Source organism: Brassica oleracea, chromosome C7, assembly GCF_000695525.1.
Source record: "Brassica oleracea var. oleracea cultivar TO1000 chromosome C7, BOL, whole genome shotgun sequence".
NCBI lineage: Eukaryota > Viridiplantae > Streptophyta > Magnoliopsida > Brassicales > Brassicaceae > Brassica > Brassica oleracea.
In genome coordinates, this window is record NC_027754.1 from 21,735,425 (window position 1) to 21,754,379 (window position 18,955).

Below are 18,955 nucleotides of genomic sequence, written 5' to 3' on the forward strand. Positions count from 1 at the left end.
AATTTTTATTAATTTATAGAAATATTAATTTACAAAAGTTTTAGTTTTTGGATTTTTTTCTATTTTTCTGTTTTATTAATAAAATAAGAAAATATTTTATTTTACCATATATAAATTATTTAAATTTTATAAATTTAACATTCATATTATTTTAATATCTTATTTGGTGTATATTTTATGTTTCATCGAATTGTTATGTGATTTTTGATATATTTTTACTAAATATTATCAAAATATATTAAAATATTAAGAAAACTATAATTATTTTCATTGTGAATATAAAACCAACAATATAATGTTTAGTTTGTACTTATATAAAATATATAGAGATAGATAGCAATTTATGATTTTAATAGGACTATATATTTACATGAGAATTTAAAAAATATTATTATCTTATTATTTTATCTATTTATGTCATATTTTACATTGGTCCAAGTTGGGGCCGACAAAATTTATTAATTCATAGAAATTATTAATTTATCGAGTATTAATTTATAGAGATTCTACTGTGTAAAATGATGATTGCATATGTTTAAATATAATAAATTCCACCACAATTCACAACTTTTAGGTTTTCAAGAACGATGACAAAGACACAAATGCAAAGAAGCTTAAGTTCTTAAAATTCACGTGTTTGATGGTCATATAGCCAAACAATAATATTTAATATCAACAGAATAACACGAAGTTATGATTAAACTTAGAGGAATAATTAACTGCACACTAATATTTATATCTCATACTGTACTAAAAAGATAATTTTCAAATAATAAAATACATCTATTGTGTTAAAAATTAATTTATATTAATGAACAACCTCTAAAATAAAAAGGTTAAGACATTCTAAATAAAATAAAGAAACATAGCAAAATGATAAAATAAAAGCAATATAACAAAATATATTTTCATAATTATAATTCATGTTATGTTATATATTATTAATTTTTTTAACTTAATTCAATATTGCAATACCAAACATATTCAAAATGGTTTCAGTCTTAAAACCAGCATTCCACAATTGATTTCAAATTGATGACATAAACTTAGCATGATATTTATAAGTGTGTTATTGGAAACAAGAAATTTCATATACATTTATTTATAACAATTTTGATTTTTTATTCAAACCTGTATACAAACAAAATAATTCCAAAATAACTATCTTACAGACTACCATTATAATTCAAAATGAGTCTAAAAATCAAAATAATTCTACAAAAATGAGTTTAAAAATCAAAATAATTCTACAAAATGAGTTTAACTATCTTACAGACTACCATTATACAACATACATTTGTAAAAATTTAAAGGCATTTATCCGCGCTTAGCGTGGAAAATGATGTAGTTTATTGTAATTATATTGGAAGGAGCTCCTGTATTTTGTATTTGATATATTGATGATGGTATACTATTATTAATTCTTTGTCACCATAGATAGGTTCACAATTATTTTCCTCTTTGATGATCGACGTAATAAAAAATTTGTCCCCACAGCATTTTTCTGATGCCCCACAGGCTACAACATTATTGGCACAACTTTTTTTTGAGTCCTTACCTTATTTTATTAAGTTTTTATGTTAAGAGACAAAGCTTAAGAGATAATCCCAAAAATGTAGATTATTGGTAAGACTTTTGTTGTCTCTTCGTAAATTAATTAGTAGATTATTGGTAGCATTTTAGTTAAAGCAACATTATTGGCAGGATTTTTTTTGAGTCCTTGGCTTATTTTATTATGCTTTTATGTTAAGAGACAAAGCTTAAGAGACAATCCCAAAAGTGTAGATTATTGGTAGGACTTTTGGTGTCTCTTAGTAAATTAATTGTTTATTTTAATGAATAATGATATATAAAAGATAAGTTTTAAATAAAACATATAACATTAAAAGTGAAAACATAATAAAATTACAAAGTTGCAACAAAAAAAATATAAAAAAAAAAATTACAAATTTAAGAAATAAAAGTAAACACACATTTTATTCAATTCATAGAAACTTACAAATTATATGTTATTTGGAAGATGTCCAAATTTAGGCCATATATTTTCAATCAAATCATTTTTTAATTGTTGATGGGCTTGTCTATTCCGAACGCTCGCTCGACGATCAATTGTATTGCCGAGATTTGTAGGCATATCGACGGAAAATGTATCATCCACATCTTCTCCTTGTTGAAATTCAAAAACGTCATACTGAGTGAATGATGATCGTTCATCTTCGACAATCATATTATGGAGTATGATACATGTTCTCATAATATTTGCTATTTTGTCTTTATCCCATAACTTAGATGGATTTTTGACAACGACAAATCTAGCTTGAAGGACTCCAAAGGCAAGTTCAACATCTTTTCGAACAGCTTCTTGGGTTTTAGCAAATAATGATTTTTTCTCACCTTGTGGTAGTCTGATAGATTGAATAAAAGTCGCTCATTTCGGATAAATACCATCCGTGAGATAATAACCCAAATGGTACTCCGTTCCGTTGACATAGAAGTTTACTGGTGGTGTATTTCCGTTAATAATGTCATGAAAAACATGTGATCGATCAAGAATATTAAGATCGTTCATAGTACTTGGAGCTCCAAAAAACACGTGACATATCCAGAAGTCATATGAAGCTACCGCCTCTAACACAATTGTTGGTTTTCCGGTTCCTCGTGAATATATTCCTTTCCAAGCGGTCGAGCAATTCTTCCACTCCCAATGCATACAGTCGATGCTTCCAATCATCCCTGGAAATCCATGTTCCTCTCCGATATGGAGTAGTCTTTCCAGATCCTCCGGTGTGGGACGTCTTAGGTATTCATCGCCAAACAAGCTGATTATTCCGGCGGTAAAATTGTGCAAACATTTTCGAGCTGTTGTTTCAGCAAGTCGGACATATTCGTCAACTGTATCAGCTCCACCACCATATGCTAATTGTCGAATTGCTACAGTACATTTTTGTAGGGATGATATACTAGACCGTCCGGTTGCATCTTCTGTTGGTTGAAAATACGGTACTTCTGTGGAGAGACGATGCACAATACGCAGGAACAATGATGTGTTCATTCGAAACCGTCGCCGGAATAACTTGGGAGTGTATGTTGGAGTATCGCTAAAGTAATCATTCCAGAGCTTCTGGTGGCCTTTTTCCCGGTTTCTCTCGATAAAAATACGTTTTTTCGCTCTTTTGGTTCTGGAATAAGATCAGGGTTTTCAAAATAATCATCAAATATGGAATCAAATTCATCATCATCATCTTTGTGGTAATAATAATGGGAAGAAAATGCCATTAGAAATTTTCTTAAAAAGGAGAAGATATGATGAAAGTGAGCAGAAGATGTCTAAAAATGTTTTACGATGTCTTTTACTTATAGGCTAAAAGAAGTGTATCTTTTGATACTAGCTTGTGATACTATATTTTTTTTTCATTGCTCGTGAGGACATCTTGTGACACTATATTTTGCTTTCATCGGTCACGAGCACACATGCTCACGAGCACACTTGTATTCTCATGTAACTTTGTTTAGTTTTGCAGATAAACAATTTTTTTTGTAATCTCCAAGACCAATGGTCACGAGCACACAGTGAAGACATCTTGTGACACATTTTTGGAGGCAAGTGCAATCCAATTGTCATACATTTTTGTAGATCATGATCATGAATCATGTTTTCATGAATGTGTAGTTTACAAAGAGATCATTTATAATTATAGCCATAATGAGATAAGAGTTCATTTATAAATAAAGTCATAAGTCATTACGAGTCATTACAAAGAGTTCAACAAAAATCAGTACAAATCCGATTCATTACAAAAGGCTTGTTCGAAAAACTGATCAATAACAATGATCATTACACCAACAAACTGATCAGTACAAATCAGATTACACATTACTACATCATCTGGATTCACTTAAAGATGATCCCCAAACCTATGAAAACTGAAACAATGATCATTACACCAACAGATACTTCAAACCCATTGATAAAACTTGATCTCTTCTTTGCTAAGTCACACACAAGCTTCTCTAACCTAACCAACTTCTGCTCAGTCTCAAAGTCACTCAAAAAGGTGAGATTATCTACCTTTTCAGCCAGTTGAAGTATGTGTCTATCCCTGGCCCTCATCTCCTCCATCACCGCGACATCCCACTACTTCCAAACATGGCATTCTCCATCATCAACCTGCTCACATGTGTAGTATCTTCTTCCTGGATCGTTTTTTTGTGTACGACGTTGCTAGTAGAGGTTCACCACCACAGTAGCATGTCTGCGGGAATCCAAATTCAACCTCGGGTTGCGGAGTGTACTGAGCCGGCGCAACATAATTGATGCTTAACTCAGCTTGGTCCCGACGAATAAGCTCTTCCGTTGAGCTGTATCCACTGCCAGCTATCTCCCCACCATACTTCTCTAAATCTGAAGGCTGGCTGTAGCTATATCGACGGCCCATTTTAACTAAACCTGGAAAAAACTAATCATATTAGATAGACATCTAATGATCCAGGAAGATAGACAATTTTTTAATAGAAGAGCAACATTCATTTATCAAGTAGAAAGCAGAAATACATAGATAGACATTCTAAGTTATTCATTAATAAAGATAGACATTTTAAAAGCAAACAAGAAGGGAATTCATCACGTTTAAGATAATACAAAGTACTAAACACATAAATTTTAAGACATAGTTCTAACATAGAAACATAGACAAGCTCTAATTCTCATAAATACTGGGAGAGTAGCTTATTCTTGACAACTTCTTCAACCTCACTTAGTGGTTCTTTCTTGGCTAGGAGTGTGTCTAGTATGGCAAGCTTTGACAGTTTCTCCTTCATCATGAGATCCTTCTTCTTCATTTCCCAAATGCTCGTATACTCAGCAAGAGACTTCCCTTGAGCATTATTCCTTTTAGCTTTAGCAGCCTTGATACCTTCAGGACGGATCTCATGATCACCAACAGTGGTGCTTGAAGTTTGTGAACATGTCTCTCCAGCTTTTCTCTTTGAACTCCCACTAGGTTTAGGAGTGTTTAGGTTAAGCCATTTCTGCTCATACCTCAACACACACCACGCATGTTTAAGATTAAATTTCGTGTTGTGATCAGAGTAGAAGATGTCATGAGCCACCTTGAGAAGATCGATTGTCATTCTGACCAGAACTGATCTGTCTCTCTGCTGCCGCATATGCACCACATAATTTTTTGGTGAAGTCATTGATTTTGTGCCCCCTCTGCTTACAATGGAGATGCTCTCTTGGTTCACCACTCTCTCTAGCATGAGGACTTGCTGCATAATATTCACCTACTCATTTCCAGAAGGTCCCTGCTTTTTGTTCATTTCCAACAACAACATCCGTAGATGTGTTTAGCCACGCACTTATTAGGACCTCGTCATCAGCTGGAGTCCATTTCCTTCTCTCCCTACAGGCCACTGGTGTGTCTTCACGTACATCTGGAGCGTCGGTTTATTGTGAACTAAAAGGAGGGATTTCTAAGGCTCCAAAGTTTAAAGTAGAAGGATAACTTTCATAAGGAAAGTTCTGACTGTTAAGAAGGCCTACATAACTACGAGACTGACTATATGGATTCCTTGAATCCATATTGATTAGAACAGAGATAGGAGTATAGAAGAGAAGCCGTAGATAAACCAGAGATATATGATATAATGAGGGATGGTTGGGGTTTAATAGGCGAAACTTGAAGAAGCAATAAGTAAGAATAATAAAGACATAACCATAAACTACCAACGTCTAATCAAGAGTTATTACACATTGCACAACCAAAAAGCTATCAAGTAATTAAATTATAAGAGGATTTGGTTTCAAACAAACTAGACTCCAATGACAAAGAACTAACCATAAACATCTCTTTATTCAGACTTGTCAATTTAGTTCACTAACCTTCAATTACGTTAAAAAACGATTTCGTTCGAAACCAACTACAAGAACAAACGTACTAAACAATATACTTTTTCGCAAAAAGGTTACATATGGTATGAGAACACACCATAAAACTCGAATGAGTGAATCACCACGCATACGTCGTTTTCTAACAAATCTTGTATTCTACCAATCATTTGAAAAATAATGCTATGAGAACACACCATAAATCACCAAGTTACAAAACGAATACTGAGTTACCAAAAATGATAAACCCTATCAACACTGAACTTCTAAACACGAATTCTCAAATCTACAAAGATAACCAAAACACCAAAATCATAAACCAATATGGTGACAATTGAAATCAACGAGAAAGCAAGATAATGAAACCCAGAAAACTACATAAAGATACACCTTTTGTAATTAATTTACAGAAAATACACAATTCTTGATACAACATTCCTCAGAAAATGAAAAAGCTAAGGAAAAGAATAAACCTTTGAATAGATTTGTTCAAAGATCAAAAAACACCAAGCATAGAATCAAGAATTTTCATTCCTCAGAAAATGAAAAATCAAAAAACAGAGACACAGTGCAAAGAGAAGACCCTTACATTTACTCAAACACTGAAATCCATCGAAGATCAATTGTCCTTATCAAGAAAATGAATCTAAAAATGGCTTCATCTCTGAAATCCCTAAATCTACCCTAATTTTCAATTAGATTTACTCAAACATCAAGCATAGAATCAGAAACAGATCGGTGAACAATCACAAACAAGGAGCATGCAATCAAATCATGACAATATAAATTTCCAATCAAACCCAGATACGGAGGACTTATTTTCGACAAATAATTCCTATAAATCTCAAAATGGAGGACAGAGGAGGAACACGTACCCGGTTTCGATTGGATTCGGCGGAGAAGGGTTCGATGACAGGAGAGATCGGCGTGGATTGAATGACCAGATGACCGTCTGTTTGAAATCGCCGACGAAAGAGAGAGAATAGGGAGACGATGAAAATGAAGTCGATACCGTAAACTTTACTTTCCCATACCCCATTCGGTAAACCTGTCGCCTTACGCCACGTGCCCCTCGAGTTAAGGGAATCTAGCTTTAGTTAAGTCGGGTTAGGTGATATTTACTAATTGTGTTGATGTTTTAGAAGCAGTTCGAACCGTTGAGACTATATGTTTGTATGTCTTGTATTCATTTGTTTTCATGAAAATGTCTATCAAGATCCAAATTGATTTCTACTCTTTGGGAGGAGGGGGGGGGTTCGAGTTAAGGGAATCTAGCTATAGTTACGTCGGGTTAGGTGATATTTGCTAAATGTGTTGATGTTTTAGAAGCGTTCGAATCGTTGAGACTATATGTCTTGTATTCATTTGTTTTCATGAAAATGTCTATCAAGATCCAAATTGATTTCTACACTTTTCCAGTTTGTGATAAATATTGTCACAAGATGACTCTTGTATCTTTTACATGATGATGCGTTTTAGATTTAGTATTTTTTTGCAGGAAATATAGATGAAGAATTTAAAATAGAACATAGTCCTAACTCGGATTTTAGCTTACATGGGATCTTGTAACTCGTGTACCGGACATTTTCACATAATAGACATTTGAAGAAATGCATGTTTAATTTTGTAATATATTTATAAGTGGTTAAAATATTATCTAAGGTGTCGGCAGAATATGTAGTATATATTTTCTACTCNGGGCCACTATAACATATTTGGTACCAGAAGGAAGATGGAATTGACCTAAAATGCTCAGAACATATGGTTTAAGTGTGAAATTGTTGTATTATTTTTGTAGCGTTCAACCAATGACTTTTCAAAGTAGACATATGGTGGTAACTAAGGTAATATCCAATATGATGAAACAATAACTTATATATTAAGTGAAACATTGTACATACTTCTTCCGTTCCTAAAAGATCTATATTTTAGAAAAAAAATTTGTTTCAAAAAAATACATTTTTTATATTTTTAATGCATAAATTAAATGTAAATTGTAAACTTCAAAAATCATAATTGTATTTATTAAAATTCTATCGGTGAAAACTCGTGGAAAATAGTTGATTACGGGAAATAATATATTAGTAACTAAAATTTGATATATTTTTTTAATAAGTGTGAAAATCCTAAAATATGGATCTTTTATAAACGGAAAGAGTATTATTTTAACAGAAACATCTTTTTACAATTGAAAAACAAATCCCATAAACCAAAACAATCAATGATGTCCTAACACTTTTAATAAAGAAAGACAAATAATAATGAAATTTCAAGAAAAGTTGTAGTTAAAATCAACACATGTTAAAGATGATTAATACTAATTAAAGTTAAATATGAATTTAAATTGATAGGGTTCATATAGGATATATGGAATTTAATCAATATTATCAAAGTAGATATCTATTATGGCATTGATTTTCTTATTAGTTTTAGCATAATAGTTTGTTTTTCCTTTTCTGAATAAAATTTGTCAATGAGATTAGGAGGGATTTGGACTGTTGTTAGCAAAGGGATTTTCCTTATAAGTCAAAAAGATTACGATTGATATCAATAAAAGCAACATCTTTTCCGAAAACAATAAAAAGAGTTGTGAACTAGTCCAGTTATTGTGCATTTATGTTCCATTAATTTCGTCATATTAGTCAAAAGATAAATTACTTACAATATAGTTTGATAATTATCTTATTAGGTTCATACTATATTCCATAACCAATACCATCAACAGAGTTTCCAAGTTTTTGTTCGTTCATCTGATTTAATGGTGATCTCACTTTAACAAAACAATCATAAAGACTTTCAGTAGTCTCAACTAATGTGTAACATATTTAGTTATAAAATCTAAAGATTATGATAGATAGGTCCGCAGTAGTCTCAAATAATGTAGTTTACAGTACGATTATAACGTTAAGCCTCTAAGATATATATTATACTCTATTTATCTTATTAGTAATGTTTGAAAGATACATATAGAATTTATAGAAATTTTTTTTATTAACGACATTAATCTCGAATTGAACTGCAAAAAATGATAATTCAGTTTTGAGAAAGATTACTTTTTTCATGGTCATATTGACTACAAGTTTTAACAAACCACAAGTGTTTTTTTAGTTCTTAACTATTATAAATATAACCGATATAGCACGACAAAGAAGTCGATATTCCTTAGATATTTTCTCTCTGGCAATATTTCTAACAGTTTTGTCATTACAATTTTCTTAGAAGCTCTTTTTTTAAACTTAAATTTAGAAGTTATTTTGCCTATCTGATTTAAAGAATTTGAAATCTTACAAAATTTACCGTCGAACTAATGGCTCTTAGTAATACAAATAGACAGTACTTATTTGAAAAGACACATTGATTATAGACAGCACAATGTAGACACATTCGGCAGCCCGACAAAACTGTCTTACGACAAATAAAGATTATGTACGTGTTTCCACGGAATAGTTACATATTCCATATGTTATTATAGATATTGGTTGATATATCGACGTGTAGTCTTTCTTTTTCATATCTTCTGAATGTGATGAGTTTATTATGTTTTATATTATTTTCAAAGTATATTACAAAATCACACGTAGCTAGTAGCTAACGGGTCCAGTATATTTTAAAAATTATATCGAACAAGGAGGCCATGTTGCTTATGTCTTATGCATGAATCTATCATGATAATCAAGTCAGTAACTAGACTGAATATATTAGTGAGTCAATATATCGAAGATAGATTTTATTTTCTTTTGCAACAAAGTTATGTTAAGCTAATAATGATCATATCACCTGTGTCCATGTCAAAATCATTAACCACGATAAAATTATGAAAGTTGTAGATCTCAGAAATTAGTTTAGAGTTCGAACAACCTTATTTTGGAATTCGGTTAAGAAAAATTAAAATTTCCTGCTTAAGAAATATATAACATTCAAGCTTTGGAGGTAACATGATTACACGATATTTTAAAATAATTATAGGGCAGAAGATAGATATAAGACAATATAAATAAGCGAAAGAAAAGAAGTTCGAGGAATTTAACACTTACATATAAGAAGGGTCCACGTAGTATCTAAATTAATTAAGTAAAATTTTCAATATTAATAAATGCATTAAAAATTGATACTATATCGTACGGTCTTTAAATGTTCTTATGGAATTGTTACCTAGTCAATACGTAACTATTTTTGAAAAATAAAAATAATATGTATTATTTATCTTTTAATACGTAAATATTATTACTTCATAGCTATCTTATTTCGAAGGTGATAAAAATGAGCTAAATTTCAAAAAAGAAATCTAAATATATAAACCATATGTAAAATATCATCAGTAAAGATACATATTGTCGTGTTACTTATAAAAATGACAACCAGTGTGACGCTGATTATTCTTGCAGTTCGTTGAAAGTAAGCTTTCAGGGATGTGTTAAAGAACTGTGAAGAAGTTGCTAATTTGTCTTGGTCCTAAACCAGCTGGTCAATATCCAATTTGATAAAAAAATAATTCAACTTTTGTCATCTAGACTTTGTTTTTATTATCTTTTTTTTTCTGAAACTAAGTAAACTTTTATATTATCTTGTTTCTTGGCCAAGTTTCGTTTATTAATCTATTTGTTTCGTTTAATAGAATATGAACTTTGCATTTGACTCCATTGTCATCCTCACACCTCACTTATATTAAGAAAGGATCGATCGGTCTTAATAACTCTTCATTTACGTGCTATGTTAGTTAAAACTTATATATCAACGTTTTCTTATCTTGCATACTTCACAGCATATAATTAAAAATGAGGGATTTACCAAATATGACTCAAAATTTAATTTTGATTGCAAAAGTATACCTAAACTTGAATCAAACTTAAACATGATCATTGTGATCAATCTCAGAGAGATTGTTTGAGAACTGAAACAAAGAGTTCTTTGCCAGCCTATCAGCCGGCTCATTACAGACTCGAGAAATAAACTTAAAAGAGATAGAGTCGAAGGATTGACTCAACACGCCGATGTCATGGAGTATCCCTCGGATAGCCACCACAGATTTGTTTCATGTGATCATGTCAATAAGACTCTTAGAATCTGATGCACAAATTACGTCTTTGGATCTTGTCGCAACAGCCATTGAGAGGCCTGCCTTTAGCGCCAATGCTTCTGCTGCTAGAGTCGAGGCAATATAGCGTCTGTTCTCCGTTCCCTGGAGCAGGTGAGTGCCGGCAGCGTCTGTGCCTATCCAGCTTAGACAACCTGCAAGGGTAGTGCAATTCCAGGCCGCATCCGAGTACAAGAGTTTCACATTTTGCGGTACCTGGGCAAGAAGATTCTGACCGTCAGAGGGTCTCTTATCTTTCTTTGAAACAGAGGCATGTTTTCTTTGTGGGAGCGAAGCCTGCCACTCCTTTGCCGCTTTAAGAGCTTTAACCAGCATCTCTGTTTCTGAGAAAGACTTATACTCAAAAATCAATTGATTCCTACTAGTCCACAGCACCCAAAAAATCCATGGGTATAGAGGAGTAGCCAGTCCTGTCGACGGTAAGTTCGTCATCCGGGCGCATGCCTTGAGAAGGTTCTCCATCGAATTGCAACTACTCCTTACCGGAGTCGCCATTGCTGGGACTAAGTCCCACACCTTCTTCGCCATCGGGCAAGCAAACATGACATGGAAGATTGATTCATCCTCACCGCACCTTTTACATTTTCCATCCACTTGCATCCCTCTTCTTAGTAGAGTTTCTCCCACTGCCAGGGCATTATTTTTGAGCTTCCATAGGAACTGTTTTAGCTTAGGGGAGCATTCAACGTTCCAAACGTAACGTTTCCAGTTGAAAGCATCTTGCTGGTTCCCATTATGTACCTTCGCCAGCGCATACCCTGACTTGGTAGAATAATTACCAGACTTCTCCGCTAGCCAAACAAGCTCATCTTCCGTTTGGTATACGCTCGGGATCAGCCTCATGATCTGCGATTTATATTGGGGTAGGTGGAGCGTTATTTCCTCAACATTCCAGCTCGTCGTGTTCTGTACCATGAGGTCCTTAACTCTGAGGTTCTGATTAAGTTCCGTCGGTGGTCCTATGGGAGTTAGTTGCTGCTCCGTTGAGAGCCAACTCTCAGTCCAAACATTGATGTTCTCCCCACTTCCTACACACCAGCCCAGACTTTTCCTGAGAACTTCCCTGCCCGCCAAGATTCCTCTCCAACCGTGTGAAGCGGAGTTCGGGGCTGTACAAGTTAGCAGGTCGGAGTCCTTGCAGTATTTGTTAAGGAGCGTCTGTCCTAACAGAGAGGACGGGTTCTTAAGTAGTCTCCAGGTGTGCTTTGCTAGGAGAGCATCGTTGAACTCTTCTATCTCTCGAAAACCAAGTCCTCCAGCACTCTTCGGGTACGTCAGTCGATCCCAAGACACCCAACTCATCTTCCTTAACTCTGGTTTAACGTCCCACCAGAAACGCGTCAACACCGATTGTATTTGCTTACACAGCGAGACAGGAAGTTTAAAGCACGACATGGCGTAAGTAGGCATTGAAGCCAGCACAGCTTTGAGTAGTAACATCTTACCAGCGCCTGATAGGAATCTGCTTGTCCAACTCTGAGCTCGCTGTCTTATCCTGTCCACAATCGAAGCGAATATATCCCTTTTCCGTCTTCCAAAATGCTCCGGTAGCCCGAGGTATTTCCCAATACCTCCTTCCCCACTGATATTGAGCTCTCTCTTAACCCGTGTCTTGCATTCCTGGTTTGTTTTGGCTGAGAAAGTTATAGCCGATTTTGCTCGGTTTATGCATTGTCCCGAAGCAGCCTCGTATTTCTTCAGGATTGAGAGCAATGTGGCACAGCTTGCGGCATTAGACTTCCCGAAGAACATCGTGTCATCGGCGAACAGTAGGTGATTAATGGGCGGGCAGTTGCGGCCTACTTTAACTCCTGGCAGCGTCCCATTCTCAAGTGCTTTGTTGCACAGTCCCGATAAGACCTTCGTACACATTATAAAGAGGTAAGGAGAGGGTGGATCCCCCTGCCTCAGCCCTCGTGACGGGTTAACTTTTCCTTGCGGCCCTCCACTGATGAGAAAGAAGTACGAGACAGAAGACACACACTCCATAACCCATTCTATCCAAGTAGAATGGAAACCCATTTTCTTTAGAACCGCTTCCAAGAAGTTCCACTCAATTCTGTCGTAAGCTTTACTCATGTCCGTCTTCACCGCCATCGAAACCCTCTTCTTTGCCACTGATTGTCTCAAATAATGGAGAACCTCATGTGTGATTAAGACATTATCCGAGATCTCTCTCCCCGGAACAAATGCCGACTGGGACGGTGAGATCAATGTATGAAGCAGTGGCTGGAGTCGTTTTGACAGAATCTTTGCGATTATCTTGTAATGGGTATTACACAATGCAATCGGCCTATAGTCCGATACCTTTTTCGCTCCAGAACCCTTCGGAATGAGCCTAAGATGCATTTCATTTTGTCTTGGGTGCAGGAATTTGGAGTCGAAAAACTTCCGGATGTCTCGATATATATCATCACCAATCACGTCCCAGAAAGTCTGGTAGAAAATCGCGGAGAAACCATCTGGTCCGGGTGCTTTGTCCGGGTTGATCGCGAATACTGCGGCCTGCACTTCCTCCTTATCCGGAATTCTGATCAGGGTTTCATTCATCGCTGGTGTAATGCTCGGCACAATCGCTTCTTCTACTACCGCTGCGGACTCTGTATTTCTTGATGTGAACAGATGCTGGTAGAAGAGCGTGAAAGCCTGAACAATATGATCTTCTTCGTAGAACGCTTGTCCCGCTTCATTCTCTATGATGGAGAACTTGTTGCAGGCCCGCCGCCCTCTTGTTACTGCGTGGAAGAAACTCGAGTTTCTATCTCCTCCGTTTAACCATTGTATACGGCTCCGTTGGCGCCAGAAAGCTTCCTCCTCCCCATCCGCAGTTTCCAGAATCCCTTTCAGTTCCGCTATCCTCTCAGCATTAGGAGTGTGCTCGGAAAGAGCTTGCTCCAGCAGGTTCTGGTTTTCACTTATGTGTTCTTTTGACGAGATTGCTTGCTGTTTTGCCCACTCTACCAGCTTCCTTCTTACTTGGTTTATTTTAGTAAGCACTGAATCAGTCGGGGAAGCCTTCCAAGTAGTCTCCACTATCTGCTGGATCTCCGGTTTGTCACTAAGCCTTCTATCTTACCGAAACATGCCTTTCTTTTACTTCAGATGTGCGTCAAAATGAGTAAGAAGAGGACGATGATCGGACCCTTCAAAACGAAGGTATTCACATCTCGCTGCCGGGAACATCTCCATCCAGTCCAGATTTGCCATAGCACGGTCCAGGCGTGACTGGATAAAATGAGAGTACCTCGTACCTCTCCAAGAGAGTGAGTTTCCGGAGAATTGCAAGTCCCACAACCCATATTGCGAAACAAAGTTTCTGAAGGACAGGAAGGAACCCTCCCATCTCAGAGGGCCTCCAACTTTTTCTGTGTTGTCTAACAGGTCATTAAAGTCACCTGTTAGCAGCCATGGTTCGGTTCTTCCTAATCTTATGTCCGTCATCAGCTGCCAGAACCGTGGCCGATCCTCTCTGTTTGGTGCTCCATAGATATACGATACAAAAAACGTTTTACTATTGAACTCAACCCTTGTATCGATTACATTTGGTGAAGAGAATAAGACTTCAAGATGCACACTATCTTTCCAGGAAAGAGCCAAACCCCCGCTTACTCCCACCGGAGGTACTGTGTAATGATTCGTAAAAGCTGTGCCTTGATACATCTTGAATATCTCTTCATCCTTCCGTTTTGTCTCCATCAGGAACATTATATCCGGGGAATTCTTAGATCGGAATTCCTTCAGACGACGAACTGTCAGGTCGCTCCCGATACCTTGACAGTTCCAGCTCATATTCACTAAGGAAGAGGTTTTGGAGCGGACCGAAAATCCTCTCCTTTCTTTTTTGATGCTGGGAAAAGTGTTGTTTGAGCCTTTTTCTTTCCTGCCCCAGTGGAGGGACCTGCTCCCCTTGCGCTAACCTCCTTAGATGTCCTTCTTCGCGGAGAGTTTTGAATCTTTTAACCCTCCTTTTCTTGACCTCTACCGCTTGACCTGGGCTTCTTGGACCTCTCTTCCTCAAGTTTGTTGATGGTTTTTGAACCTTACTCGTCCATGCCTGCTTGTCTGTCACCATAGGTGCCTTTGATGCTTTGTCAGTTGTGAGGCAAGGGAGATTTCCTTCCTTCCTCCGAGTCGAGAAGAGGTCCTAGTCGAAGGGAGACATGAACTCTATCTTCGCTCAGAGTTCTTATTGGAGATCGGTCTTGAGCGGCATCATAGTTATCTGTACTATTTCTCGCTGGGTTCCTAGAGGTAGATGGGATGCTGTTGCCTCCCAGCCCTGGCATTGTATCTTCCAAGTACTGGATGTCCACTTCCTGAAGTCGGCCTGATTCCGCATTTGCCACTCCATCTTGTAACAGAGGGACTCTTTCTTTTGGTAGAGATAACCGAGCTAGCGCCGACCGGCGTTCCTGAGAATGTAAGACTCTTTCCGCTGAATTTTGTCTATTGGCCTGCAAGTGGGCCTGCTGGCTCGAGCCACCCTCTCTTTTCGGTCTCGGAGAGGGAGTATGAGACACCTGGGAGTGTACAGACTTTGTCAGAGCTCCCTGGTGGGAGGCACTTGCAACTGGTCTCCACTCAGAGCGTGGGGTTTGAGATGCATTTTTAGACCGATTTCCAGTATGAGCATAGGAGAAGTCATCCTTTGAGAAAGAGAGTCTTTCTCTTGCCGGTCGCCGGTTTTCTCTGACAGATCCCTCTACCCTCAATGACCCCGTCACATAATTAGGGTCTCTTCTAGCTCCGTAATTGAAGCGGAAGTCTCTATCTTGTTTCCATTCGTCGACTTCCCGGCTTGGTCTCTGCCAATGAGACGCTTCAGACCTAAACTGTTTTCTTTCCTCAGCTCTTCTTATGTCTGCTTCCAGCCTGTCAATAGTCCTTGATTGAGAGACCCCCATTCTTACTGTCCCAGCTTCTCTGTAGTTTGCTTGGGCTCGTTGCGTAGGACAGTCATCTTTGTCATGAGATAGGGCGTGGCAGATGAAGCAGTGTTTGTGCAAGCTTTCACACTCGAGCTCCACCTGCTTTATTTCTCCAGAGGGCATACTAATATCCAGCTTCATTTCCAACGGTTTGAGTCCATTTATTTGGACTCTGATTCTTCCTTTATCCACATCATAACCATCCACTGGTCCAAGCTCGTTCCCAATTGTCTCTAGAGCGGGTTGTGTCCAGTAGTGGAGAGGGAAGCCGTGAATTGTGATCCAGAACGGAATGAGGGCTGGAAAGTAATCAGAGATCACTGGTTCCCATCTTTGGAGGATCAACATCCATCTCTTGAAGTGGAAAGGGGCTCTTGCTAAGATTTCTTGTAAATCTTGCTCTGAATCGAACTTGAATTGGAACATGTCTGGACCCAAATCCCTTCCCGTTATAGTTTCAGTAACACGCCATTGTTGGAGAAAGAAGTCCACCAATGCTCTGGGTTTCTGGATTTTGGAGTTTGTGACCCTACCAATAAGGGTGAGTTTATGTTCTTCGATCAGAGCTGTTGTATCCACTTGTGGGATCTTTATAGGTGGTCGGCGAGCTTCCGTAGTGGAATCTGGGATCCATTTCCCCTTATCCAATCGAGAGCTTCTGTAGGCCATAACTGAACAAACTCCAACAGTACAATACTGTAAATCTAGAAATAACTTCTAACCGCAGTAGATGCAGTAAAACTTCTCACGTAGGACCTTAGCGATAAGGTAATTAATCAACTGTATTAGACAGTAAGAGGGGACCAGTAGGAGATAAGGTAGCTTCCTTGCTCAGACCATACAGATCCAAGCATTAAAAGCAAGTCCTTCACTGCAAAGTCTTCCCAACCAGATCTGCAATAAATGACTCATTTGTTTGCGTCACCGGAACTCGAACGTACTATAGATCTACGTCACCGGAAAGTAGTTGCGGTGGCTCATTATTGTCAACCGGCGGAAGCAAGGGGGAGCTGCGGTGGTTTACGTAAGGGTTGACAAATTAAAGAGACCTCGACAAACGTGCCTGGGAGAGTTCACACATCTTTTTACCTATAAGTGTTTATTTTCGTGTACAGTAAAAACTTTTGAAATTTAATTTGATTTTATGAAGTGTTTAGTTAGTTAATTAAGTTTAGGGGTTATGTTTAGGGTCTAGACGACTAACTTGTAAGTCGTCTGGTGAATAATTTAAACCAAACGACTTACATGTAAGTCGTCCAAATATTTCCGCCTAAATTTTTTTAAAAGATTATTTTCCCGCTTAAATAATTTAAACCAGACGACTTACAAATATTTCGTCTAAGAAGTCTTCTATTTTAGTTTCTCGCTAAAAATATTAAATTCTTCTGGGTGACTTACAAGTAAGTCGTCTAGGAAGTCGTCTGAATCAAAAATATTTAACCTAATTGGATTTTTTGTCTCCCTATATAAAGAAAAATTTACACATTCTCTCTCATTCTCTCAAATGGCTGCAACAAAAATGTAATGTTCATCATTCTAAAACTCTTCAACATCCCTCTAATCTCTTTGAACTTATAAACACTAAGCTTTATATCAATTTATTGTTTTTCTCATGTCTTTCTCACAAATTTATCTTGTTTTTGCAGGTTTTTCATCACATGGTTCTCATCTCCCTCTCATTTAAAGGTAGATATATCAATTTTAGATATGTATTTTTGTGTGTTCTATAAAAGTAGATTTATCTAATCTTCCACTAATTTTCTCTGTTTTTAAGTCATTTGAACGTTTTTGGATATGCAGGTTTTTCAGATCTAGATTTGGATATGAACGTCTGGGACGACCTACCTGTTAGTCATCTAAAATATAATGCGCTAGACGACTTCCAGGAAGTCTTCTGACGAAGTCGTCTTCCATATCAAGTGGAGTCCAAAATTGTCTTTGTATAGGAATGATCTATAATAGTTTTATTTGTGGTCTGTTTTTTGATTTGCATGTCTACTCTTTTAGTTGTGAATTTTTTGTAAAATCATTAATAATATTTCCCAAGATGTAATATATGTGCTAATAATGTGTTTACACATTTACAAATCAATGAAATAATATACTTCAATAGTCTTTTTCTTATCTTTGGATCTTCCATATGCAATAATAAACTCCAATAGCCTTTTTTCATCTTAATAAACAAGAATGTTGGTAGCCTCATATTGACACAACATTTTAAGAAGCATTTTAACTCTTCTTCCAACTCATAACAATAATCATCATTGGTGTCTATAACAATAATACTTATGAGATGGAAACAAACAATAGTAACTAGTCAAAGCATATCACATATTTACAAGTTGGTATTGAAAAACTTAGTCAAATTTAGTAAAACTAAGGGAGAAAACATATTTTGAAAAAATGAGTTTTATACATCTTGAAGTTACTTATCACTCTTAAATATACAAGTTATTCAAAAACTAGCGTAGAAGACTTAAAAACTAGCGTGGAAGACTTCCACGGGAAGTCTTCTCGGATCAGTTAGAAACTTTAATTAAGGTGAATGTTGGTAACCTCATAAATATCACTAATTAAGTTATAAATTTCATTCAGTAGCCCTAATATTGACTAACTAGAAGGGTGTCCGCGCTTCGCGCGGGATATTGTTTTATTGCTGTTAGATATGATTTTTTGGATGATGTAATTAAGTGGTCTTTCTTATTTGTAAAGAGAATTATTTGATGTTTTATTGTGTTATGTAGTATTAGGTAATATGTTAATATATTATGTGTTTGTTTTTCAATAATGTGTTGCTGTGTGTATAATAGTAATTGTGTGGTGAAGTGAGCTTTTAATGTAAATTATATTGAATTTTAATAACTTTGCATTTAGGCATTTGTTAATTTTAAGATTGATGGTTTTAGCGTCAGAATTGTATTTTAATTTGTCACATTTTTGAACATTACTCTTTTAAAATATTTTTTGCCCACTCTCCATATTTTGACCCTGAGTCATCTCCATCTATGTAATTCGCTTACCTTTCCGGTGTGCGGTGCTTCTCGC

The 18,955-nt window shown here is 36.4% G+C and overlaps 1 protein-coding gene across 1 annotated transcript; it reads right to left on the reverse strand.

Moving 5' to 3' along the window:
* Positions 1 to 4,704: 4,704 nt before the first annotated feature.
* LOC106302843 (glutathione S-transferase T2-like) lies at positions 4,705 to 5,166 on the reverse strand. Its single transcript, XM_013739255.1, has one exon. It carries the CDS (start codon positions 5,164 to 5,166, stop codon positions 4,705 to 4,707), a length of 462 nt encoding a protein of 153 aa, XP_013594709.1.
* Positions 5,167 to 18,955: the final 13,789 nt, after the last annotated feature.

What these genes read in the sequence shown, in the direction of transcription:
- LOC106302843 (XM_013739255.1), bottom strand. Translation starts at nt 5,166, where the DNA reads ATGCGGCAGCAGAGAGACAGATCAGTTCTGGTCAGAATGACAATCGAT.